This window comes from Neofelis nebulosa, chromosome 10, assembly GCF_028018385.1.
Source record: "Neofelis nebulosa isolate mNeoNeb1 chromosome 10, mNeoNeb1.pri, whole genome shotgun sequence".
Lineage (NCBI taxonomy): Eukaryota > Metazoa > Chordata > Mammalia > Carnivora > Felidae > Neofelis > Neofelis nebulosa.
Window position 1 is genome coordinate 39,538,012 of NC_080791.1, and position 27,122 is coordinate 39,565,133.

Below are 27,122 nucleotides of genomic sequence, written 5' to 3' on the forward strand. Positions count from 1 at the left end.
TTTTTATTTTTTAAGGGTTTATTCATTTATTCTGAGAGAAAGAGAGTGAGGGAGAGCGAGAGAGAGCAAGCAGGGGAGGGGCAGAGAGAGAGAACCCCATGAACTGTGAGATCATGACCTGAGTCACAATCAAGATTCAGACGCTTAACCGACTGAACCACCCAGGCGTCCCTCACAACATCACTTCCTAAATTCAAACTGAGTTAAGAAGCAACTGTTACTAAGATAATGATGATTAAGGCAGCACAATTGATTCTGAATAATTTTAGTAAATTTAAATAAATGTTTCAATAAATCTTATATTGGTTAAGCATTTTTTTTGTTGTTTTTTAAATTTTTCTGTTTTCTATCATTGGGTCTCCTTTACCAGCTCGAAGAAGGACTGCTTGTTTACAAACACCTACTTCTGCACCCAGGATGGATTTTATTTTAAATATAGCCTGTATTTGCTTATGCGGTTCATTCTCGTTTGTTGGACATTTTCATTTGAAAGAGTAAGAATTATGTGGACAGCTGAGTCGTAAACCATCACGGTTAGTAGTTTTCAGCAAGATTTGAGATCATCGCTACCATTTCGTAAGGAATAGGGGTACAAGTTGACTGGACACAGCAATGATTTGAATTTAAGTCTTTGTTTATCCCATCCTTCGTTTCTTTCGCTGCCTCCCTCCTTCTCTCCATTACTTCTTCCTTCCTAAAATATTTGCCCAACATCCACATCACACAAGGTGGCTGAAATACCACTAGGAAGAAAAGAGAGGGTGTGTGATGCAGTGGAAACAGTCAGAACAGGGACACTCACACTTCTGCACACTTTGGAATCAAACACAACCAAACTAAAATTTATTTGCTACGGGACTTCTCTCTCAGGTTCTGTCAGGCAACTCTGGCACTAATCACCACTTTGACCTCAGGCAAGTCATTGATGGTCCCTTGACCTCAGTTTCTTCATCTGTAAAATGGGGGAGGTCAGATGGTCGTCAGCTCCTTCCCTCTCTCCTATGATTTTATGACTACATTGATGCTGCCTTGGTTAGGATGACTCTGGGAGACAGACAAGCAAATATGGAGGAAATTTATCAATGAATGACATGGAGAGTTTGTTTACATTGAAGATGTTCTTTCCGTTCACTAGAACTCTCTGGGAAAACAGTGGAATGAGACTGCTTAATAATCCCCAAGTCCTAAAATTCTGTATTAAGCCACTGCTCTGCAAAACAGAAATGGGTACGTGTTCTGTCTCAATGGACAGGGGAACTATAGAAATTCGTTATTTTCAACAAATACAGGGTCTGGCACATCGTGAATGCTCAATAGATGTTGACTGAAAGAAGGCCTGGGAAACATAACAGATTCAGCAGTGTGTATTTAAACACAGCATATAGCATAGTTCTTGAACTTGGCAGCCACTCAGAAAATGGTTACTGGATAAATGCAAAAGGTTGCAAACCACAGGATTGTTATATGATGATGATTCATTCTCCTTTCTCCCATCAGTATAAACCCATCCATCCTCTCTAGGCTCACCTCCTGATTCTTTCTTAATTAGAACACTAATCCTTCCATTTTCTATATCATAGCTTTGTCATACCCAATTTAGCTTATAACTATCGCTTTCTCCCTTCTCAGATTGTTTTAGGATCTGACATGTATTGTGTTTCATATCACTTTCTAATCACTCTTATCCCTGAGCTATAAATCCTAGAAAACCAGGTTAGACACTTCTGTGTTTTTGCATCCCTCATATATCAGATACACAAAAGGCATTTGGTACATACGTGACAACACGGGAAATACTCACCATGCATTTTGTTACTTCTTTGGAAAACAGCATCTTTTTTGTCAACTGAATCAGGGTCAGTGCAGAAATGTCTGATATTTTCATCAAGGTACCAGCTTTGGTTCTCATCCACCAGAGTAAACATTATAATGAACTCTCGGTCCACATCTGTCCTTGTTCCTGAATATTTATTCAGGATACCTATCGGGGACATTTAAAAGAGTAGAGAAAAAAGTTCAAAGTGGATTAGATCAAGTTGAGTTTTGTTTCTTGCCAGTGGTACCAGGTAAGTGTAAAGGTTCATCAAGATTTACATGTACAGAAGTAACCACAACATGAAAGCAGCAAAGGATTTTAATAGAAATGACAGAGCTGAAGAGAAAAGTCATGAAACGGAAGTCTTCACAACCACAGACTTGAAAATCTTGCTCCTAAAGGGAGTCAGCTTTACTGACAGCAATAGGGAACAAAATCACAAAATGATCAAGCCGTTGAAATAACAAAACAAAAGCACCCATGGTCATTGGGCTGCATTTTTCACTTGCCTACGTGTGGTGTCAGGGTGGCCTGAATGGCTCTCAATAGGGAATATCCCTGTTGTTTGAAAAAGAAAAGCATGCAAGTTTCAGAATGCTATGATGCTTGAAGTCTGAATTATTGCCCCTGCTGTGGGATCAGATTGACCTTCTATGTTAGAAGAATTTCCCGAATCCTACAGAAACCTTGGAAGAAAAGGCACATTCCATACGCAGCAAGGCAGGTGGGCAAAACAAGACCTGAAATTTAGATACACTTTTCAACACCTCTGGGAATAGACTTCTGTGTGTGTGTGTGTGTGTGTGTGTGTGTGTGTGTGCGTTGGAGGGGGCTCTCTTTACCTTCCTTGCACACTAGCAGTGGGCCAATTAACCCAGAGCAGATGTCCTTAGGAGCGTCGATGTGTGAATGGTACACCCAGGTCAGGCAGTTGGCATCCGCTGGAGCAGGGGCATATTCTTCTCTCACTGGCCAGACATAGGTGTAGTTTTTGCCAGGAGGAACCATATCATCATCCTTATTTCTTCCAGATGTTCCATCTGGGTATAGAGCTCCTTCCAAGAAAAGATAAAACGTACTTAAAATACAGAGATCACATGCTATAGTGGACGGGGCCGGAGCTTTGGAATCAAACACATATGAATAAAAATGTATTTCCTGTGGGATTGAGGCAAGTTACTTAAATTCTCAGTGCCTCGGTTTCCTATCAGGAAAGCTAGAATGGGGATATCGACCCCATAGGAATGTGAAAACTAGATGGCACAATGTATACAAAGCAACAAAACAAAACCAGACGCTCAATAAATGTTCATAAGGACCCCTTCTGATGGTCCTCTTGTACCAGTCAGGAAGATTTGAATCCACTCCATTTAACATCACCTCAAGAAGGAAAGGAGAAAGGGCGGAAGAAATAATGAAATTTTTGGGCACTTATTACTGATTCAGCACTTGTTTGAGGTCTCATAAAAGATAGGAAGGAAGAGTCAGACATTCATCTTTCCTCCAGAGAGCCTACGGTTCTGTTTAGCAGACCAGAATAGGAATCGTTATCATATAGGACAACTGGAGAGTAAAATAGAGTGATGTGTTGAATGAAATTTTGGGCTCAGCTAGGTGGGGGTGGGGGTCTACCACAGAGCGGGTAGGGGCAAATGGGCATGGCATTCCCTTCCTCTGTTATATAAACTAACACGGCACAAGATTTTTCAATGAAGGCAAGTCCACTGCTAAAACTAGTTTGATAACCACGTGGATAGCAGGTAGGGGCCTGGAAGGACGGGGAGGAACTGGACGGCACTGAGAAGAAGGCTGGAAGGTGAAGGGCCCAGAAGGACATGGGTGCGGACACATTCCAGGTTCATTCTTCATTCTTTCATTTGTTCACCAATTCATTCAACAAACTTGCAATCCTGAACTCGCTGGAGTAGGTCAGTTTTCTGAAATGCATTCACATAAAGAGAAGGGCGGAATAGCCAATGATTAAGTTCACAGCCATTGAAGCTAGACTGCCTGAAAACAAATCTTCTCTCTCTCACTTCTTAGCTGTGATTTAGGCAATTTCCTTCTCTTCTATGAATCTTAGCTTCTTATTTGTAATAGGATGATAATTCTCCTTATGGCATAGAGTTGTTGAGGCTTACATGACATATGATCTACAAAACATTTATCACAGCCCCTCATATATAGTAAGCATTCAGTAAATATCAGCTATTATTTATTCATAGCACTTGCCCATGTTTTTAATTATACATGGATAATACTGTGTCTGTAATGTTTGATAGATACTTGTCTCTCATGTTAGACTGTAATTTCCATGCAAACCAAGTTTATTTATGCTCATAATTTTATATTCAAGATGTACCTCAGTGCTTGGTATAGTGGGTGCTCAGTATCAAACATCTGTTGAATGAAATAATGAATGAGTGGCATGAGTATACACCATACACCAAAGCCCTGTGAACAAAATGCATGGCTTGGAAGCTTCTGAATTTACTGAAGGTCAGTAGCTGGGGGAGGATGGGAGGGTGGTGGACTTGTCTAGAAACTTCAACTGAGAGCAACCATTTTGCTTTGATTATATGATACAAATCAATATCAGTAGAAATTTTCCCAGAGATTCGTATATTCACAATTTATTTAACGTACTTTCTTTTTGCTTATTATCACTGGGAGGTGTTGATGACTATTATTGAAAGGAGGGGCTAGAGTCCCCAAGCAAATCCTTGGTGTCAGCACTCAAGATGAGGAAGATCATTTGGGATGCAAAATAAACCATGAATATAAAGTAAAAAGTGATTTGGGAGGGGGTAGCTTATTAAGTTGTTCTGAAGGTTATCCCCAGGAAGGGATTTTGATTTGGCAAAGGTTTTGAGCAGTGGTAACATTAACAATATAAGAGTATTTTTAAAACATTCATTTGGTTTTATGCACTTGAGACTGTGTGAGTTTTTAGAAATTATTATATACAAGTTTTCACCCATCAGATTTGAGAATATTGAGGACTGGTGAAGTTGTAGGAGTTAACAGGCCAGCTCATAAACAAATGGTAGAAGTGTAAATGTGCAATTTTTTGGAGGACAACTTGCCAGTTCCCATAGAAAGAAAGAAAGAAAGAAGGAGAGAAAGAGAGACAGAGAGCAAGAGAAAAAAAGAGAAAGAAAGAAAGAAAGAAAGAAAGAAAGAAAGAAAGAAAGAAAGAAAGAAAAAAGGGGGAGGAAGGAAGGAAGAAAGAAAGAAAAAGGAAGGAAGGAAAGAAGGAAGGAAGGAAAGAAGGAAGGAAGGAAGGAAAGCAGAAAGGAAGGAAAGAAGGAATATGAGTATAACCAGCAATTTACTTTTAGGAATTTACCCCTGAAATATCCTTGAAAATGTTTTTGAAAATACACTGGAATAGGGGTGCCTGGGTGGCTCAATTCGTTAAGCATCTGACTTCGGCTCAGGTCATGATCTCTTGGTTTGTGAGCTCAAGCCCTACATTGGGCTCTGTGCTGACAGTTCAGAGCCTGGAGCCTGCTTTGGATTCTGTGTCTCCCTCTCCGTCTGCCCCTCCCTTGCTCATGCTCTGTCTCTCTCTTAAAAATAAATGAACATTAAAAAACAAATAAAACTCACTGGAATATATTGTACACTGGAACTGGAATATTCATTGGGGAATGTGCAGGTATCAACGCCAAACGGAAAGCAACCAAAGTAATCGTCAATACCAAACTGGTCCATTCACACAATGGAATATTGCACAAGTGCTAAAAGGATGTCTTTCTATGTGTGATGATATGAGAAACTCTCCAAGATGAAGTGAAAAATGAAAAACAGGAAATACATAGCAGCCTGATAGTATAATCTCTTTTGTACAAATAAACACATAACCACACACATACACACATAACCACACACACACACACAAATATATATATATAGAAAATTTTCTAAGATAAATTTATAAGACATTTTAATTTTTTTAATTTAAAAGAAATTTTTACATTTATTTATTTTTGAGAGACAGAGAGAGACTCTGGGGCGGGGGTGGGGGGGGTGGGGTGTGGGCCGAAAGAGAATGAGATATGGAATCTGAAGCAGGCTCCAGGCTCTGAGCTGTCAGCACAGAGCCCGATGCCAGCCTCAAACTCACAAACCGTGAGATCATGACCTGAGCCCAAGTCAGACACTTAACCAACTGAGCCACCCAGGTGCCCCATAAGACATTTTTAAAAGCGATCATTTTTCAGGTAAGAGACAAGTAGGAGGAATTTTTACTTTTCATACTTCTCTGTACTCTTAAAATTTTCTAACCATGTTCACATACTACTTTTTGTTTAATTTTTTATTTTGAACTCATTTTAGTGGATATGTAGGAAATCAGAATGTAAGATATTTTCCCCTTCTCTATTCTTCTCTGAATTAAAAAGATAAAAATAAAATTTGTTTGTAAATAGTCCTGATACTTAACTATATTCGTATGGAGATCAAGAAAGCACTAGTTAATTCTATTATTAAGTGAGATAATGCATGTAAGAGCTCTAGCATAGGCATTGGCATATTAGTAATTGCTTAATCAATGTTAGTCCCACCTACCTACTTCTTCTGAGTTCATCCTCTACCTCTCCCCAGATGAATATCTTGGAAGCAACAAGTGTGTATTTACTCATTTTTACAGCCCCAGTATCCAGCACTGGGTCTAGTTCACAGTAAACACTAAGTTGAACTGAGCAGGGACTTCAAGACTACCAGGCTTGCAGGGCGCCTGGGTGGCTCAATCAGTTAAATGTCTGACTCTTGATTTTGGCTCAGGTTATGATTTCACAGTTCATGAATTGGAGCTCCACATCAAGTTCCATGATGACAACAAAAAGTCTGCTTGGGATCCTCTCTTTCCCTCTCTCTCTCTGCTCTTCCGTCTTTCTCTCTCAAAAAAAATAATAAATAAACTTAAAGAAAAAAAAAAAAAGACTAGCAGGCATGCAACTATAGCCAAGAGAAAAATTCATTAGAAGAGAGTGAGATAGCTGATCCTCTCCCCCAAAAGTAATCATAAAGTTGAAAGAAATGGAGAAAAATGACCATTTCAGTGCTCTGGAAATCAAATCAAGGTACCCAGCAATGTTTGCACTTGAAAAATTATTGCACATGTTTATACACATACTCCTGGCTGACTCTAATGCTATGTGCTTGTAAAGAGGAGAAGCAAAGAGCCCAGCAAAAACTAAAATCCAAGGCAGACAAAAACCATCACAACTTTGAATGGGTTTTCTATCCACCCACAATTTCAATGGCAGAGAAGTGAAGATTTACTGATGCTTAAACACAACCTCTGTCCAATAACTTTCTGACTTCAAAGCTAAGCAGATGTAGAGGTGACCCTTAGCAACCAGCCTTAAAAATAAATACAAGAAAAAAGAAAGAGCAGAAACTTTGGTGGCCTCACGCTATAGGGAAGACAGATATCACAAATTTAGTCCAGATAAGTTACTCAATAATAAAGCAAACAAACAGGAAAAACAACCTTGGATGAGGGAGGGATCCCAATCCAGAGTTGCTTCAATATATTCTCAAAAATTTCCAGTTTTCAATAGCAACAACAAAATAAAAGAAACAAGAAAATGTGGCCCATTCTCAGGGGAAAAAGGAGCCAATAGAAACTATCTCTAAGTGCCTCTAGATGTTAAATTTAGCAGATAAAGATTTTAAAGCAGCTATTATAAAAATGTTCAAGCAATTAAAAGAAACTATGTTTAAATAATTAAAGAAAAGTAGGACAAAATGATTCAACAAATGGAAAACATCCTCAAGGAGATAGAAAATTGAAAAGTACAATAAATGATATAAAACGTTTACTAGAGGGGCTCAACAACAGATTCAATATGGCAAAAGAATCAATGAACTGGAAGATAGATCAACAGAATTATCCTGTCTGAAAAAGAGGAGGAGGGAAAGATTGAAGAAAATAAACAGAACCTCAGAGGCCTGTGGATCAACACCAAGTGTATTAACATATGCATAGTAGTAGTCCACCAAGGGAGAAAAGACAGAAAAGAGGACAGGAAAAAAACAAAACAGAACAAAAATAAAACAAAACAACAAAAAACAAAAAACAAACAAACAAAAATCTGTTCTTAAGAAATAATGGCCTGAAGTTTTTCAAATTTGATGAAAAACATTCATCTACACATCAAAGAAGCATAATGAACCACAAGTAGAATAAATACAAAGAATCCACACACAGACACATTGTTGTCAAATTGTTAGGGGGAAAAAAGGCAAAGATGTAACGTTAAAAACAAGAGAAAAATGACTCATCACATACAGGGGAGCATCAACATGATTAACAGTTGACTTCCCATCTGAATATTGGGAGATGAGAAGACAGTGGGAAGACAAACTCAAAGTGCTGGGGTGAGGAGGTGGGAAATGCCAGCTGAGAATACCCTATCCAGCAAACTATCCCTTTAAAAAAAGGAAGGGAAAGTAAAGACGTTCTAGATAAACAAAGACTGAGTTTGTTGCTAGAAGACCTGTCTATCATTTGCTAGAATCTTCAGGACAATGTTTAATAATGGTGGTGAGAGCAGACATTCTCACCTTGTTCACAATCTTATGAAGAAAGCATTCAAGATCCCTTCCATTAACCATGATGTTACCTGTGGGTTTTTCTTAGATAACCTTTAACAGGATGAGGAAGTTCCTATCGGTTTCTAGTTGGAAGTTTTTAATTGATAAGTACTAGATTTTGTTAAATGCCTTTCTGCACCTTTTGAGATGATCATATGGTTTTTGTTCTTTATTCTATTAATATGTTGTATTACACTCATTTATTTTTTAGTATTAAACCAACCTTGCAATCACAGGATAAATTCCATTTGGCCATGGTGTATAATTCTCTTTATATGTTGTTGATGTCAGTTTGCTAAAATTTTGTTAAGAATTTTTGTGTCTACATTCATGAGGAATATTGGTCTGTAGTTTTCTTGTGATGTATGTATCTGGCTTTAGCATCAAGATAATGTTTGCCTCATAGGATGAATTTGGAAGTATTCTTCTGTTTCCTGAAAGATTTTGTAAAGGATCCTCATTATTACTATTATTACAGTATTTGATGGAATTTAGAAATGAAACCATCTGAGCCTGGGTTTTTCTTTGAGGGAAGATTTTTAATTGCCAATTCCATTTCTTTACATTTTGTAGGTCTGTTCAAATTTTTAATTTATTCTTAAGTCAGTTGGGGTAAATCTTGTCTTTCTAGGAAGTTGTCAATTTTATCTAAGTTGTCTAATATTTTGCCATTAGATTGTTTATAATCCTCCTTTACAATCCTTTTAATTTTTGTAAGGTCACAGTGATGTCCTATCTTTCATTCCTGATTTTGGTAATTTGTGCTCTCTTCATCAGGCTAGATAAAGTTTTCTCAATGTTATTGGAACCAACTTCTGGCTTAATGTATTTTATATTATTTTTCTGGTTTTTTTTCTTCCATGAATTTCTGCTCCAATCCTTATTAATTCCCTTCTTTCTGCTGGCTTTAGGTTTTGTTTCCTCTTCCTTTTCTAGCTTCTTAAGGTGGAAGCTTATGTTATTGGTTTGAGACTTTTCTTTTCTCTTGACAGAAGTGATTAAATCTCTAAATTTCCTTTTCAATACTTCTTTAGCTGTATACCATAAATTTTGGTAGGGTTTATCTCCATTTTTATTCACTTCAAAATATTTTACAATCCATCTTGTGATTCATTCTTTGACCTATGGATTATTTAGAAGTATACTGTTTATTTCCAAATATTTGTAAGAATTTGCAAAATTTCTTTTATTGATTGTATCAAATTTAATTCCATCGGAGAATATACTTTGCATTCTATCAGTTCTTTAAAACTTATTTAGATTTCTTTTAAGTCTATCGTCTACCCTGAGGAGTGTTCCATATGCTCTTGTGAAGATGCATTCTTTAGTCAGTGGATGAGATGTTCTATAGATGTCCATTAGGTCAAGGTGGTTGATAGTGTTGTCGAAGTCTTCTACATCAGGGGGAACAGATGGAGATGGGGAGAGAGGAGACGGGAAAAGACAAATGAACACGTGTGATCATTGTCTCTTAGATCCCTTTAACTGAAATGGACAGTTCCCTTATTTATGGAATACAGACAAGACACCAATGATACAGGATTGATATTTACCTTCTGAATCTTTGTTGTAGAAAACGCCGTGTGGATGCAAAGAGTATGGTCGGGAAGCAAAGTTCTTTAAATGAATGACAATCACATCACCCACTTCAGCCCTCAAGATAGGGCCCAGGAATCCGAGCCAGGGAGGTTTCAGGATCTCCGTGGAATAGGTCTCATCTGTGTAATGTCTATAGACAGCCTTTTTGTAAAGACTACCTATCCTGTTGGGCCCTCTTTCGAGAAATAAGGTTGCAAGTCTAAAAATAAGAAAGAAAATATTTTATAATTAACATTAAAAGAGAAATCCTAATAGCTTATTTTAACAGTTCATAAAGTACTTGAGTGTATGATTTCTTATAAGGTGTTGGACACAACCCTCTAAACTCTGTAGAGATGGTGAGATTATCTTTAAGTTACTTTTGAGGAAACTGAGGCTAGAGACTAAGTGACAAGCCAAAAGACACAAATAATATTCACAACCAAACTAAACCAAAATGCTCTAAAATCACACTGTCCATTTGCCCCTTTGGGTTCAACACGTTCCCCTTCAATTTTCTTTTAACAAACACTAAGTATGTATTGACCATGTTCCCAGCGCCTTGCTGTGTGCTAGGGAGGGATACAAAAGAGTGTATGACCTAATGGAAAAATCAGGTAATGACATACAGCAGTATGTGATTAAGTACCAATTGAGTTGACGGAGTCACACCAGGTCTGAGAGTCTCAGTATTGACTAATGGATTTGTTTGCTTCATTAAGGTTGGGGAAAGCACTATAGATCAAAAAGCCAAAGACACAAGACATTTGCAGGGTTCCGTCCTCATTTCCTCAAAGAGATTACCCAGTGTTTGCATACCAGTGACTCAGATACGAAGCCCCTAAGCAGCTCCTACCACAAAGCTGTCCAGCAGTCTCAGGTATGAATGGTAGCTTTGCCCACCCTGCAGGCTCTTCAGGATGATGGAGCCAGATATCAGCGTGTCAAGCAGCCAGGCATCCAGCCCACCATGGAGCAGCAGATAGGGGTGTAGGTAGATGGAGGAGAGGGTGTCTGGGTCAAGCAGGGGACAGGGATCCAGTGGCTCAAGTCAAAGCAGGAGCAGTGTTCTTTGGTACATCCAGCCCGGCTTTCTGCCCCGGCCTCATTTCCTCATTTCCTCATTGCCTACCTCCCCTGACCTTACACTTCTGCCAGGCCTCACGTTCAGCCTCCTCAAAATGCACTGTATCCTTTCCAGCATTCCAAGACTTGCACACATTCTTTCCCCGCGTCTGGATGCTATTCCCTACTCTCTACCTGTCAAGCACCCTTCCGAATCAGTCGCAACTCTTCCTCCTTTCCCCTTCTGGACGCGCACAGTGCTCTGTTCATGCACGAATCACACACTTGCCAAAAACGTGTCACAGTAAGATACGTACATCTCCGGTTTGTGAGCTAATTGAAGACAAAAACCCTTCAAATACCTTTTTTTATTGTAATGCTTAGTAATTGCCTAAGAAGCGTTGGTGCTTAGTGGCTTTGAAATAAAGAAAAAGAAAAGCCTTGAATTTGCCCCCAGATTGGCAGATTAAAACTGGGGTAATTTTGCAAACTACAGTTGCAGAAAAGGGTATGTGGCCATACTTGACTTTGAGTATTCTCCAGGCCAGGGGTGGCAAATAGGTTTTAACTTGTGCACCAAATCTGATTGATTGGTAGTGACTGCTTAGGGGAAAAAGTCAAGGTTGAGTTCAAGCAGGCGGAAGCATGAACCCCTCGGGATGTGTACCGTGGATGTGGGGTTGGAGGCATACTTGGTTGCTCTCTTTGCTCTACACAGACTGCCAGGTAACGGGATACTTTGGGGTCTTCGGGTGTGGCCTTCTCTACAACCAGATGACAGAATTCTATCACTACTGGCAGAACATACACCGAGTTGTTCTCTCGTAGTAGCAATAGTGAGGGAATGAGCTCCTCATTGTTTGTTTCTCAGGTCCCTTTGCGGCCAAAATACAGAATACATTCTATCCAATAATGGCTGGGTCCAGGGAAGAGTTTGTGGACACCAGAAAATATCCAGTGAATATCTCTGAAATCCAACCTGTGACCTTATGAGATTTGGTTTGCTGACCTGTCCTCCAAAGACTGTTTTCTTTTTTTTTTTTTAATTTTTTTTTTTTAATGTTTATTTATTTTGGGGACAGAGAGAGACAGAGCATGAACGGGGGAGGGGCAGAGAGAGAGGGAGACACAGAAGCGGAAACGGGCTCCGGGCTCCGAGCCGTCAGCCCAGAGCCCGACGCGGGGCTCGAACTCACGGACCGCGAGATCGTGACCTGGCTGAAGTCGGACGCTTAACCGACGGCGCCACCCAGGCGCCCCCCAAAGACTGTTTTCTTTCTCCTAAGGACCTACTGACAAACAGCCATCTTACTTTTTTGTAATGTATAAGCAGATCCTTACAGCACAACAAAATTTAAAACAAAAGCATTTAAACAGAACATAGCATGGTTTTCCAGTCAGATTAAAAGCAATTTCTTGGGGCGTCTGGGTGGCTCAGTCAGTTGAGCATCTGACCCTTGATTTCAGTTCAGATCATGATCTCAGGGTCATGGGATTGAGCCCCATGGGATTGTCTCTCTCTCTCTCTCTCTCTCTCTCTCTCTCTGCCCATCTCCTCCCCCGCCCCCACCCCACCGACTCAAATAAGTAAATAAATAAATAAATAGCATTTTCTTCACAGCGTCATTACTTCCTTGTTCTAACCAGCTAGGACATACAGCTTACTCCAGATCACAGACCATGGTCACACCTGTCAGCAATAAAGCCCTCCTTTTTGTTTTTTTAATAAAATTTTTAAAAATCTTTACTTTTGAGAGACAGAGACAGAGACAGAGTGTGAGCAGGGGAGGGACAGAGAATGAGGGAGGCATAGAATCTGAAGCAGGCTCCAGGCTCTGAGCTGTCAGCATAGAGTCTGACAAGGGGCTTGAACTCATGAAACATGAGTTCATGACCTGAGCTGAAGTCAGACGATTAACCGACTGAACCACCCAGGCACCCCAATAAAGCCCCTTTTAAAGAGACTGGTCTTGGCCTTGGAAGAAGGGAACTTCCCAGAGTTCTCAGCCAAGCCAAATTAAGGGGTGGAGCAGCTAGGCCTCAGCTCTAAAGGGCATTGCCACATCACTGTAGAGCTGAAGGCATTGCCAGAGGGATAAAATTAACTGGAAATGACATTGGAAGTGGAGAGAATTGCAACTTCTAGAACTTCTCTGGGTGGTGAGTACTGTATACGGTCAGAAAGAATCAGCTGCTTCAGATGGGGTTTGTGAGGTGGGAGGAAGGAGCCCCCCGGGGATGGGTGCACGTAGTAGTGGGTGGTCACCAAAATCCCTTCCGAGAAGGATTGCTCCAGTGACCTGGAGAGTGGGTTCCTTCTTCTGGTGACCAAGGGGATGGTATGAACTGCCACCACCAGGCCACCTTCCTCTCTCCTCGGCACTCAGCCTTGCCTCCAAATAAGAGTTGAGCAAGTATCTGTTGAAGGAGCCCCAATATTATTTATTTTCCCAGAGCACCAGATTACTAGCCTGGCCAGGCACCCACATGTGTCAACCCTGCCCTGCCCTTAGTGTGGAGTCAGTAGGTGGGAAGTCCCTAGGACAGAAGGGAAATCCATGGATTTAGGCTCCCCTCTGAGGAGCCAGGGACCAGGGGACTAGTCTTCCCAGAGACAGCAAAGGCTCTTTATCCCCAACCTGCCAGGTTCAGCACCTAAATAATGGGACTAACAAGGTAGGAATCCTGACAAAAGGACTGGAGTATTACCACAGTGATTTTGGTAGCAAAAGCCTGGAAAGACGAAAATGTTCTTCAACTGGTGACCGGTTAAATACACTATGGCATATTCAGACCACATGGCCAGACAACAGAATGAGGAGGTTCTACAGGGGGCAATATGGCACAGTCTCCAACATACTACATGAAAAAAGCAAATTGCAGATCAGCACATAAAGTATGATCTCATTTCTGTGTTTTTTTTAAACAATATGCACATTTACACATATGCAAAGAAAACATTTGGAAAGTAGCCACGGAAACCCTAAAAGTGTAACCACTGGGCCATGGGCTGAGGCCACAGGCAGGAGTGGGAAGGAATGAGTTTACTCACCCTCTTCGGTACTTGGGCGTGTTTGACTCTATACCTTTTATTTACTTTCATAATACAAACAAGCTCACATCGGAGCGCCTGGGTGGCTCAGTCGGTTGAGCAGCTGACTTTGGCTCAGGTCATGATCTCACAGTTCGTGGGTTCGAGCCCCGCGTCGGGCTCTGTGCTGACAGCTCAGAGCCTGCAGCCTGTTTCAGATTCTGTGTCTCCCTCTCTCTCTGCCCCTCCCCTGTTCGCGTTCTGTCTCTGTCTCAAGAATAAATAAACATTAGAAAAATTAAAAAAAAAAAAACCTTTAATTAAAAAAACAAGCTCACATCTTATTTAGAAGAGAGGGTCCAGGCTGTTAGGCAACTGAGGAGCCAAACTTCTCTTCTCATGTGGCTTCTCCCTCCGAAAACATAGCTGCCACCACAAGGGGTGTTGTTCTTCAAGTGAGTTCTCCTCCACTTTGGGGGGGGGGGGGGGGAGGGGTACTGGCGCCCTGAGCAGGGAGCACAGCGCCTGCAGCCTGAGTTGGAGGGAAGACAGTCACTGCCCAACCTCTCTGGCTTGACAGGTCCTCGCTCAGGCATCGAGACTGAGAACTTGGGCACAGACCCCGTGTGTAAACACTCGGTCTTCTGTGTATCTACCGAGCCTGTGTGTGTCTGCCCCTAAGCAGGCGTTCAACCCTCTTCTGTTCCGTGAGGCAGAAGCCTATTTCCCTGTGCAGGGGAATAGGATAAAAAGTCTGGGCGCCTGACACTGGGGCTTTGGGGATAGGAGCCCTTAGATTTCCCAGCCTCACTTGCAGCTTGGATGGTCATGTGACACAGTTCTAGCCAATGAGATGTATGCATGTGTCATTCTATGATACTTCTTCTGGACTCCTCTGGCGCAGACCCTGGCAGTTGTTTGCCCTTCCCCTTTTTCCTGCCTGAAATGAAGATACGATGACGAGCTTCGGCAGCCATCTTGACAGAATGGGGAAGAAGGTCACACCCTACAGAAGGGCAAGTGAAAAGCCAAAGGCATCTGGGACCCTGAAGATTGCCAACCTCTGGCTTTCTCTTGAGTAAACCAACAAATACATTTGAGCGTTTTTCGGGCTTCTGTTAACCAGCAGCTGAATATAAGTCCTAATTGAATAGGCTGTTCAGAAGGAGAAGGAGGAGGAGGAGGAGGAGGAGGAGGAGGGGAAAGAAGCGGGGGAGAACTGAGTCATCCTCAGGCTGGCTAATTGGCCCCAGAGAAGGAGAGTTACCTGGCTTTATAGCTTACACTGGACCACCCAGGAAGGCAACGACAGAGGAAGGATTAGATATGGAATCACTGGCGTCCTCTGTAGGCTCAGCCTGTTGGGGAAAAGGCTATAAAAAGGTCGTTCATAGGGAGGGCCCTGTCTCTCCAGCAGGGTCTGCAGGGAAAGACGGACGTCTGATTTTCCCCGCTTCTCTACTCTTGGCTCCCAGCCTGCGCGGGCACGCATGCGCGCTCTCACACACGCAAATGCGTGCTGAGCAAGAGTTCCTGAGCAGGCGCGAGGTGTCTGGCAGAGCCACCCAAACAAGAGGCAAGCATATCGGAAGGAGGGCGAATGTTTGCTGACTTCCCACAGTACCTATTACATATGCTGCATATTTTAGCACTGACTTGTATGTATTGACTTGCTTTGCACATTCCTGGACGTGTCAGTCTTCCCACATAGGGAGCCGATAGTCACCCTGAGACAGGATCAGGGTTTCTAAAGCAGTAGTTCCCCGATGTCCAGCCAAGTATCAGCTGTCTCAGAATTATTTGGGACGTTTGCCAAAAACTCGGGCCCCCAGGCCCCACTTCAGGGCAACCGAATCACACTTTCTGGCGTGGCATCTTTATTTTTCCTAAGTTCACTGAACGATTCTTACGGCGGAACTTTCCAGTGCTTACCCATTCTGATTCTTCTTTCCTCCCAGCAGAAGGGGAGAGCAAAGAGCCTTTGCAGATAGGTGGGGCCACGAGATTTTGGCAAATGGCTGTGAGTGGAAGTGACATGTGTCATTTCTGGGCCAGGGACTTTAATTGCCATTGCAATACCCCCTCACTTCCTCTGCTGTAGGAAAAGCTTACAGTGAAGATAATGAAGCCTCGAGATCCATGCAGCCCCGCTTATTACTTGTCCCAGAAGAAGGTGACCTCAAGGAAGCCGTCCACAGAAAGCAGCCTCTGACACAGCTAGAGAGCACTAGTTGGAGCGTCTGTGCTCGTGGACTTTGTATGATTTACAGTGTAGCCGCAGGATGGCCCTACTGTGAGGGACTGAGCAATCACTACCACTCAGGCTCATCCCTAACCAACATTCTGACGTTTTGACTCAAACTGAGGAAGTATGTATTTTATGCTGTGAAAAAATCCAGTCGGGCTGGAAAATTTCTCATGATTAACTGCTTGAAAGACAAAATGAGCATGTAGAACATTGACATTGCCAAGGCCACAGGTAATACCGTGAAGGGAGACGCCTTCCAGGAGCAGGTGAGATTAACCACTGTGAGAAGGAACCTGACTTCGAGAACCATCTAACCGGTGCAGAGATGGGCTTCCAGGTTAGATTCTGAGGAGTTGGTAGCTCACAGCATATGTGCACCTCACCAGCACCTCTGTCCCTGACAACCTGGATCTTTCAGTCAGATTTTTCCCCCATCCATTCAACTACTGAGCAATTGTTAAACCTCCGTTTTATTTTATTTTTTTTTAATTTTTTTAATGTTTTTTGTTTATTTTTGAGACAGAGAGAGACAGAGCATGAACGGGGGAGGGGCAGAGAGAGAGAGGGAGACACAGAATCGGAAGCAGGCTCCAGGTTCTGAGCCATCAGCCCAGAGCCCGATGCGGGGCTCGAACTCGCGGCCCGCGAGATCGTGACCCGGGCTGAAGTCGGACGCTCAACCGACTGAGCCACCCAGGCGCCCCATAAACCTCCGTTTTAAATGGGACACTACACTAGAAACTGGGGCAAAGATGTGTGAATGTCAGTCTCTGCATTCAAGAGGTTTACTATCTGGCTGGGAAGCCAAAACGTAGATAGGAGAGTAAATAGCAACCCCCAGTTTTCTATATTGACAGCTGCACCATATAGACCCTGCAGGTGTGAGTGTGTGGAGGGGAGATGGGGTGAAGGGGGGGGGTGTGGTCAGAGCAGCAGCAGGGGGTGTGGTCAGAGCAAACATGCGGGAGACCGTGATGATCCCAAGAAGGACGAGCAACGTTGTTGCCTGAGCTTGAGAAGGGACATTGAGAAAACAGGACCAGATTGGGGCAAGTGCTACTTGGCAAAGGAAGGGTGATGATGGTGACTATGCGCATTTACACTTGGGTGCAGCCACGCCCTCCCTAATTAATGTATTTTAAGCCATCCAATCAATGCGTTCCTCTACACAGTCTCTCACCCTGGTTCCCCTGGCACCACTCAAGTCCTGAGTTCTTCCTTCTCCCACTTCATGTCCCCAGAAGCCCCTCAGAACACACCCAGGTGGGCTAAAAACAGATTTCTGCAGTAAAGGGAAAAGAGAGGAGACTTGAATCCCAGCGTCCCTACTCGATGCTGTGAGATCTTGGGGAAGCAACTTCTCTGAACCCCGGTTTCCTTGGCTGAAAACTGGTGACCATGACAGAGCCATCATGAGGAGAAAAGGAGGCGATATGGAGCCCCCTGCAGAGGATCTGGGAGAGGGGGGTGCTCAGTCGGTGGGAGTTATGGCAAAGCTCTAATTAGAAAGAGGGAAACATGACCGTTTTCAGTCTCTTTCCCACAAAACTCCTGCTCTCCAAAGACCCCTCAAGATAGGAGAGCTACCATGATGGCTAGCATTTCTTGCACGCAAACCCACAGTGCCAGGCACCGCTTCTGAGCACATTCACGGATCCTATGTCATCTGAGCCTCCTGATCCCCTCCTCCCCAGAGTGGGCTGATAATGGCTTCCAGAGACAAGTCCCAGTCCTGATTCCCTTATTTGGAAAAAGAGTCTTTGCAGATGTGATCAAGTTAAGGATTTTGAGATGAGGAGAAAGATGAGACACACATAGAGAAAGTGATAGGAAAAGGGAGGCAGAAGCCGGAGCCATGGCACCTTGGCACAACCAAGGATCGCCAGCAGCTCCTACCAGAAGCTGGAAAAGTCAGTAAATGGATTCTCTTTTCAGCCTCCAGAGGGAGTGTGTCCCTGCCAACATCTTTATTTCAGACTTCTGCCTCCAGAGTAGGATAGAACATGTTTCTGTTGTTTTAAGCCACCTAGTTTGTGATAATTTGTTACGGCAGCCACAGGGAACTCGTATACCCCCAAAGCAAGTGCTATCATTATCCCCATTTTACTGATGAGCATGTTGAGGCAACGAGAGATTCAGATACTTACTCTGTTGGTGAAACAAGAACTGTAAGCTTGCCAGGTGATGCCGGAGCACATTTCCCCAGCCAGCCAGGCTGCCTTGGCATCTCTGTTAGACCACTGCTGGACTACACTTGGCTAGGGAAACCCACCCTGGGACTCCTGGTCCCCCTGACCTGAGACAGGACATTGGTCACCCCACTGCATGGCATAAAAACCTTTTATAATAATGCCTGGAACCTAGTGAGGGCGCAGTGACGGTTAGCAACTATATTGTCTGTGAGTTCTCTTAAATCCCACTAACCAGGCCTTGGAACACCCCCCCCCCCACATCTGGAGGCGGGAAAAGGCAGAGGGGGACCAAGAGGGTGTTTGTGATGGATGGGAAGGAAACGGAGAAATGGGGTAAGGGAAGGTTGGCAGGGACTGCCTGCTGCCTTGCAATCTTTATGCTCCCCTCCTTCTGAGTAACAGAATCAAAGTCTGCTTTCACTCAGAAAGAAAAACCCAAAACTAAAAGCCTGTATTTATGACCCCCCTTTGTGGCTTTGGGTATCCAGTGAGATGTACGTAGAACTGACTGTCTGGGGTTTCCATGAGAGCCCTTTAAAGGGCTAACAGGATAATGCAGCAGGAATTGTGCCCTTTTTACCTTTTCCCTTCCTCTCTTCCTTCCTGGAACATAGACATGAGGGCTGGAGTTCCAGCAGCCATACTGTGACCATGAACTACCTTAAGGAATCAAGTCACATGCTAAGGATCATGGGTTATCCAGATGGCTAACAGACGCATGAAAAAATGTTCGACATCACTCATCATCAGAGAAATACAAATCAAAACCGCAATGAGATACCACCTCACACCTGTCAGGATGACCAACATTAATAACTCAGGCAACAACAGATGCTGGCGAAGATGTGGAGAAAGAGGATCTCTTTTGCACTGCTGGTGGGAATGCAAACTGGTGCAGCCACTCTGGAAAACAGTATGGAGGTTCCTCAGAACGTTAAAAATGGAACTACCCTACGATCCAGCAATTGCACTGCTAGATATATATCCATGGGATACAGGTGTGCTGTTTCGAAGGGGCACATGCATTCAAATGTTTATAGCAGCACTATCAACAATAGCCAAAGTATGGAAGGAGCGCAAATGTCCATCGACAGATGAATGGATAAAGAAGATGTGGTATCTATATACAATGGAGTATTACTCGGCAATCAAAAAGAATGAAATCTTGCCATTTACAACAACGTGGATGGAACTAAAGTGTATTATGCTAAGCGAAATCAGTCAGTCAGAGAGAGACAAATATCATATGGCTTCACTCACATGGAATTTAAGATACAAAACAGATGAACACAAGGGAAGCAAAAATAATAGAAAAACAGGCAGGGGGCAAAACATAAGAGACTCTTCAATATACAGAACCAACTCAGGGTTGCTGGAGGGGTTGTGGGTGGAGGGATGGGCTAAATGGGTGAGGGGCATTAAGGAGGACACTTGTTGGGATGAGCCCTGGGTGTTATATGTAGAGGATGAATCACTGAAATCTGCTCCTGAAATCATTATTGCACTATATGCTAACTAACTTGGATGGGGTTTGAGCAGTGGTCAGCCTCATTCATGGCCAAGGATGGGTTCTGCCTGTGAGTTAGCACCCATGAAAACCCCCACGTTACTGGGAAGAAAAGTCCTGCATGTGTGTTGGTTGCCTAATGAGGTCTTTGGTGAGAATTGCAGCTTTAAATAAGGTGACCCCACTCTGGTTCCATTAAAGACAAGGCTTTACCACCGAAGCACAGGTACACCTTAATTAAGCGCTTTATGAGCCCGAACAGGACGGGCATGAATGGATCAAATGCTGACACCATCCCCAGGCAAATCAAAGGAGCCCGGTGTCCCCATTAGGCCCAAAGGGGAACAGGGGAAATATATTCATCTGGATAAAATATTTCTAAATAGAATATAACTCCTAAATTTTGTGCTTTCTAGGAAATATTAGTGCTTACAGTCTCTGTTGTATTTCTGAACTCTATGATTAAGCAGAAGTACCAAGAAGGGAAGTGAAATTGTACCATCTGACTTCTATGGAGTCTTGGAAAAAATGATGTCAGTGTATTTCCTATTTTATCCTTATGAATCAGGATTTATTAGGCTCTTGGCGCTGCCTAATTTTGGTTTCCAAGCTTTTTTCACATCACTGAAACTTTGGCACTCACCATTCTATCCCCCTAATTTTCCCCATCCTCGTAATCAAAGATCAAGCAACCCAATAACTAAATTGACAAAGGGGTTAGTTTTTACTTTAATGATTCCAAAGGAATAGCCTTGTGTTCAGTCCTCCATAAATCACTGTCACCAGCAAAGCTCTGTGTGGGTGAGGGGCATTATTACATATACTCTAGGCCTTCCTCTGAGCCATTGTGGCACTTTTCTTTCAGCTGCAGAGGTGACCAGCGTACCTCAAACACCCACACAGCAATGCAGGGAGAAGAAAACGCTGTGTCCCAGGCTTAAGAAAGACACCAAGCTCCGTGAACGGTGAGGAAGGAAACAGATCAGAATAAGCCAGGGTTGCAGGGAAATATTTTTGCATAAAAAAGTGGAGATAGTTCTTAAAGAACAGGGGGAAAATAGATAGAGAAATAAAAATATACAATATTTCAAAATTTGTCACACATCCGCACTCTCAGACCTTCTCCAACTCTGATTCCTAGACTGAATGTATGCAAATCTTCCCTCTTTCACCATTGGGAAAATCTTTCTAGAACCAGTGAGCCAGGTAAGATGTTTCTCATTCGGTTTCAAAAATTATTTTTGATTCCTTACAATTACGCTTCTCAGGTGATTTTAGGGATTATAGTTCAACTACCTGGTTATACAAATTAGGGAAATTGATGTTCAGAGAGATGATGTGAGATGTTCAAGGTTTCACAGCAAGTTGGGGGCAGAGCAAGGACTGGAAGTGAGGTCTCCTGATTCCTATGTCAGAATCCTTCCACTCAAAGTGGGACCTAGACCCCTGGCTCTCCTGGACCCCTAAATATCAGGCATTTGTCTGGATCTGAATATCTTCAACAGCAGACTGTCCTCAGAAGTGCAGGAGGCTGAGTGAGAGGCATGGTCACAGTATCCAAGGTGACTCCTTGCTTCTGGGGAAATGGCACAAAATAGAATACGCATACTGAACTCCCTATGTCCCACAATTGTGGCATCTTCACACGTGACACCTGTGGCAGCTATGACACATGTGAATCATGACATGTGTCCTGTGTTCTTCAAGCAAGAGTCAGCAGCCCACTCCAAGTGTTCCCTCTCAGGGGCTTGCCCTGGGCCACCTGTCACACCGGTGGCCTCTGGACATGATTGCTAATAAAAGCCGGTATACACTGTGTAACCCAGGCTCCCCCTTAAGCATCAGGAAGCCGCCCTGCACAAACACCACCCCTTTACCCATGAGAAGGAAATATCTGGGGACTTCGGCATGACGTCTAGAAAGCCAGCTGTGCCTGAAGGGCAAGAGTCCTCTCCTGGGGGGCCACAGCGTTTGTTAAACCACCCCACTCTAAACTGATACCGAACCATGACTTAGCCATGCCTTATCTTTTTTCTTTTTCACCATAATTATTTTCAAATGCTTTATGGTATGTTCTTCAAAACACCATCTTCTGGCTGAAATGACCAACAGAGTCCCTAACGTCTTCCCGCACTCCGCTCTAGTGGAAATAGCATTGCAGTATTTGGGTATTTAAAGTACTTTGGGTTTTTGAATGAACCCAGGTAACCAGTTTGGCCACCAAGACCAGTGATCATTTCAATATCTCTCTGGGAAGAGTAACCCATGGGACTAAGCCTACCTTTGGTAAGAACTGGGACTTTCTAGAAAGTTCCTTCTGCTGGAATCCCCGGCTGCCATCAAAGCTGAGTTTAATTCAGCGGGAGAGTATTACCTTTACCAAGAAGCAGGTTGTATGGTAAAAAAAACAAAAAAACAAAAAAACAAAAAAACAAAAACAAAAAAACGAGCTCTGGAGCAATGTTGAGTTTGGTGCTGCCTTCACTCTGTAAACTCCAACAATACTTAACCTCGGAACCTCAGTTCTCAGTTTGTAAAGTGGGAATAATAACATTTGCAAGCAATAATGAATTGAAAGTCTCTGGTGAGGGCCACCTGGGTGGCTCAGTTGGTTAAGCGTCCGACTTCGTCTCAGGTCATGATCTCACAGTTTGTGAGTTCGAGCTCCGCATTGGGCTCTATGCTGCCAGCCCAGAGCCTGCTTCCGATTCTGTGTCTCCCTCTCTCTCTCTGCCCCTCCCCCACTAGTACTCTGTTTCTCTCTCTCTCTCAAAAATAAATTAAAAGAGAAGAAGAAGAAAGAAAGAAAGAAAGAAAGAAAGAAAGAAAGAAAGAAAGAAAGAAAGAAAGAAAGAAAGAAAGTCTCTGGTGAAATTCCACTGTCAGAATAAATGCTCACAAACAGTTCTGCTGACATTTTAGGAGAAAGATAGACTTCTAAGCTTTTTACTCAACCATGTGGAAAGGCAATCCAATACCACATCGTGCTTAAAGACTATATTCACTACTCTCACTGTACACGTCTTGAACAGTCTCATGTTCAATAGCCGCTCACAATAACGATTTCCTATTGAGTTCTTTTTGAGGACAGCAGAGCTCTATTTTGGGAAAGGTTACTGGCAGTTAGGGTAACCTCTCGCTCCCATATCCATTTGTCACAGTAAACACTACCACAGCCAATGGTCAGCAGATATGAGATTAAAGGAAGTCAAGAGCTCTCTGTGGAAACAGCCCCCTGGACATGAAGTTTCCTGGTTCAAGGCTTTAGGAAGATCCTTTCTCGGCAGCCTGGCTGGCATGAGTTTTACCCTTCTCCAACCAAACATGACTAGGCCACCTTTGTATTGTTAGAAAACCCGGAAGATGTGTGTCTAAGCCAACTGGCTCTTTGGTCTTTCCTCAAGGCAGGGGGACTTGTTGGGAGCCTTGTTGGGAGCCTTGTTGGGAGGTCTTTCCTCAAGCCTTAAAGACTTGTTGGGAGACTCCATGGTATTCCTGAATGTTAGCAACTAACTTCATCCTTAGAAAGTAGAACTTGGATGTTGAGCGTACTGAGCTCTGCCTATCAGAAAGAAGCCAGTATGTCTGTATATCCAACAGTGGTTGCCAGAACATCTCATAAGATGTTCCAAGAACCACGAAGTTGAAAGTATGAATTACAGCTTCTAAAGCCGGGAGCTAATTTCAGAGGGAGCTCCGGGGAACAAATAAGAGATATAAGACACTGGACCCTGAGAGAGAAAGGAAGGGCGAGGGCTATTTTCTGCAAAAAAATTAAAAACCAGAGAAATACAACACTCTGTTACCATCTTACGCAGCTATGCCACAGGCCTGGGGACTAGAATATTTCTCTGAGGTGGCTGTAACAAACCTTTCACCAGTGAAAAAGCCATTTCTAAAAGCCTCAGGGAAACTCTTAAAATACCGGCCAAATCTATTGTAACTGCCCCTCTTTAAAAAAAATTTTTTTTAAGTTTATTTATTTTTGAGACAGAGAGAGACAGAGCATGAACGGGGGAGGGTCAGAGAGAGAGGGAGACACAGAATCGGAAGCAGGCTCCAGGCTCTGAGCCATCAGCCCAGAGCCCGACGCGGGGCTCGAACTCACGAACCATGAGATCGTGACCTGAGCCGAAGTGGGATGCTCAACCGACTGAGCCACCCAGGCGCCCCAGCCCCTCTTTTAAATGTTGCAAAAGAAAAACAAAACATAACTACCTCTGGCATATTTTACTTATCTCCAGTCTTCATTCCAAAAATAAAAACTTAGAAAACACTGTGTTTTAACGGTAAAGAATTCGTAAAAGTTCTCAAATGCTCATCCCAAGGGTCGCTGTTAATTTTTTTTTTTTAACATACTGAGCCCAGAACCCCCTGGAAGTCCCTAGTAGTGCTCAGCGAAAATGGTCCTTTTATAGAGTGAGCCATTATTGAAAACACCTGGTTGTGTAGCGAGTGCTGCACAGAGAAGGCTGTGAATAGACAGCTCAACAAATAGGTAGGGCTAAGAATGTCTACATTACATGCCCACCCTTGTGAGGGCCCTCCAGACCAACACAAAACCCCTTCACTTAGTTTAGATCAACCCCTCCCCATTATAACCACCCAAGGACTATAACCTCCATGCAGAGGCAAGAAAAAAGCCAAACCTAGGAGTCTACGGGAACCCCAACTTTACTCACTTGTCTTCTGAAAAACTTTCCCCAGTAATAACGTTCTTTCCTTGGGGCACATAGTTCCAGTATTCTTCCACAATCCCAATGTGGTATGTTCTGGTAACTGCACCAACCAGCCCAGACAGACCCAGGAATGTGAAGAGAAAGACGCAGTCAGCCTGCTGCTTCCGAGGCATTTGTGGATGTAACGCAGGCAAGCAGCCTGCACAGGAGGCAGCCCTGCCTGTCCCTCCCCCTCACTTGAAGCTAATTATAAATAAGGAATGAATGAGGCCCAGCTCCTCCCCCTCAGGTGGCTTGGGGTTGGGACAGAGACTGACAACTTGTGTAAGTCGCGCGAACAATGAGGGGAGTTCGATGATGACAAAACGTTTGCCTGCCATCCGAGAAATGTGTAGCTGGCTTATTTATTTAGCACCCAAGCCAAACAGGCCTGTTTCTGTAAGTTTTGGTGCACGGCTGTGACATTAGTCATTCATCTTTGCCAGGAATGGGAGTGCAACAAGTTGGGCTAATGGGTTTCCTCCCTTCTTCCTCGTTTTTTCTCCACACCTATTATAGGAACATATTAAAATCTGAAAACTGGGCTGGCCTGAGTGGACCATCAGGCAAGTTCCTGAGCACTACAGAAAGCTTCATCTCTGATGGGAGGGCAGAGGGAGTGATGTAATCCCCCTCCGCCATCTCCAACGTGTTTTATGAGGCTACATGAAACAATCAACTCACATCATAAAGTTTATAACAACATTGTAAAACCTCACTAATTCTCCATTCGGTCATGCACCATCTCCCCCAAATTCTCTCAAATCTTACCAGCAAAAATGAGGAGCTCAATTACTCAGTTCAGCCAAAATTTTAGAGGTCATCACCCTCAGTGAGCTGCCTTTGTAAGGATGAATGAAAATGCTGCAGGAGGAGTACCGTTCAGGCACATGAAGACAAAATTCTGTAGCAGGTGTTTGAGTCAAAAAAGGCTTACTCTTCTGTGTGCTCTAATCTGTGACCTAGAATCTTGACAGAGACCTTGTCCAACCCTGGAGGAGCGCCAACCTGATCGCCATGGAGACTTGCTCTGGAGGCAGCAGCCATGGAATAAGAAGACAGCCTTCTGGCTTGGCTTTGAGATTGGCAGACCTGTGTTTGAATCCAGTCCCACCACGTAGTGGCATTGAAGAATCACTCGCCCTCTCTAAGCCTGGATCTGTAAAACAGGGATGGAGGGACTGTTAAGGAGATGTAAAGAATGACAGAGCAGCAAATCTAGATGATCTTGGGTTTGATGATGAGCTTTTCAATACAACACCAGAGGCATAGTGCATGAAACAACTGCTGAGCTAGACTCAAAAAGTAAAAATTCCTGCTCTGTGAAAGTTGCTGCTAAGTGAATGAGAACAGAAACTCCAGACTAGGAAATATTTTGGCAAAAGACATCTGATAAAGGACTGTTATCCAACGTATACAAAAACTTTTAAAAACTCAGCAACAAGAAAACAAACGACCTGATTTAAAAAACGGCTAAAAGGTCTCAAGAGACACCCCATCAGAAAAGATATACAGATGGAAAATAAGCATAGGAAAAGATGCTCCACATCACATGCTCTCAGGGAAATGCAAATTAAAGCAACAATGAGATACCACTACGCAACTATTAGAATGGCCAAAATCTGGAACACTGACTACACCAAATGCTGCGTGTGAAGCAACAGGAACACTCATTCATTGCTGGTGGGAATGCAGAATGATACGGCCACTTGGGAAGACATTTTGGCACTTTCTCACGGAACTAAACATACGAATGGAACATTCTCCAGAATTGAGTACACGAATAGGCCACAAAACGAATCCCAAGAAACTCAAAAAGACTTTTTTAAAAAACCTAAATATACAGCACACATTAAATATCTTACAGGTTTATTTGTCAATTAGACCTCAATAAAACAAACAAACAAAACCTCTTCCCATTTGACACAGCAGTTATGCTCTTGGATATTTACCCAAAGGACCTGAAAACTTATGTCCATACAAAAACCTTCACATGAATGTTTACAACAGCTTTATTCATAATCGTCCAACCTTGGAAGCAACCAAGATGTCCTTCAGTAGGTTAGTAAGTAAATAAACTATGGCACATCCCAACACTGGAATATTATGCAGCATTAAAAGGAAACAAGCTAATATTCTATAAGAATATTATAAAATATAAGAATTATTATATTATATAATTTATATTATATACTATATTATGTATATAATATTATAGAACATAAGAAAATATTCTATAAGATATTATAATGATAGATCCATGTCATTATACATTTGTCTAAACCCATAGAAAGCACAACACCCAGCGTGAACCCTAATGTAAACTATGGACTTTGGGTGATGTGTCAATGTGATTCATCA

General features: G+C 42.9%; 1 protein-coding gene across 1 annotated transcript in view; it reads right to left on the bottom strand.

Moving 5' to 3' along the window:
• Positions 1-24,931, bottom strand: part of HEPHL1 (hephaestin like 1) — an 81,500-nt gene extending 56,569 nt beyond the window's left edge. The window contains exons 1-4 of the mRNA XM_058687454.1: positions 24,726-24,931; positions 9,976-10,220; positions 2,659-2,871; positions 1,802-1,981 (exon numbers count right to left, since the gene is read on the bottom strand). Coding sequence (XP_058543437.1) covers positions 1,802-1,981; positions 2,659-2,871; positions 9,976-10,220; positions 24,726-24,895 — 808 coding nt within the window. The 5' untranslated portion in view covers positions 24,896-24,931. The remainder of the gene's footprint in view (positions 1-1,801; positions 1,982-2,658; positions 2,872-9,975; positions 10,221-24,725) is intronic.
• Positions 24,932-27,122: the final 2,191 nt, after the last annotated feature.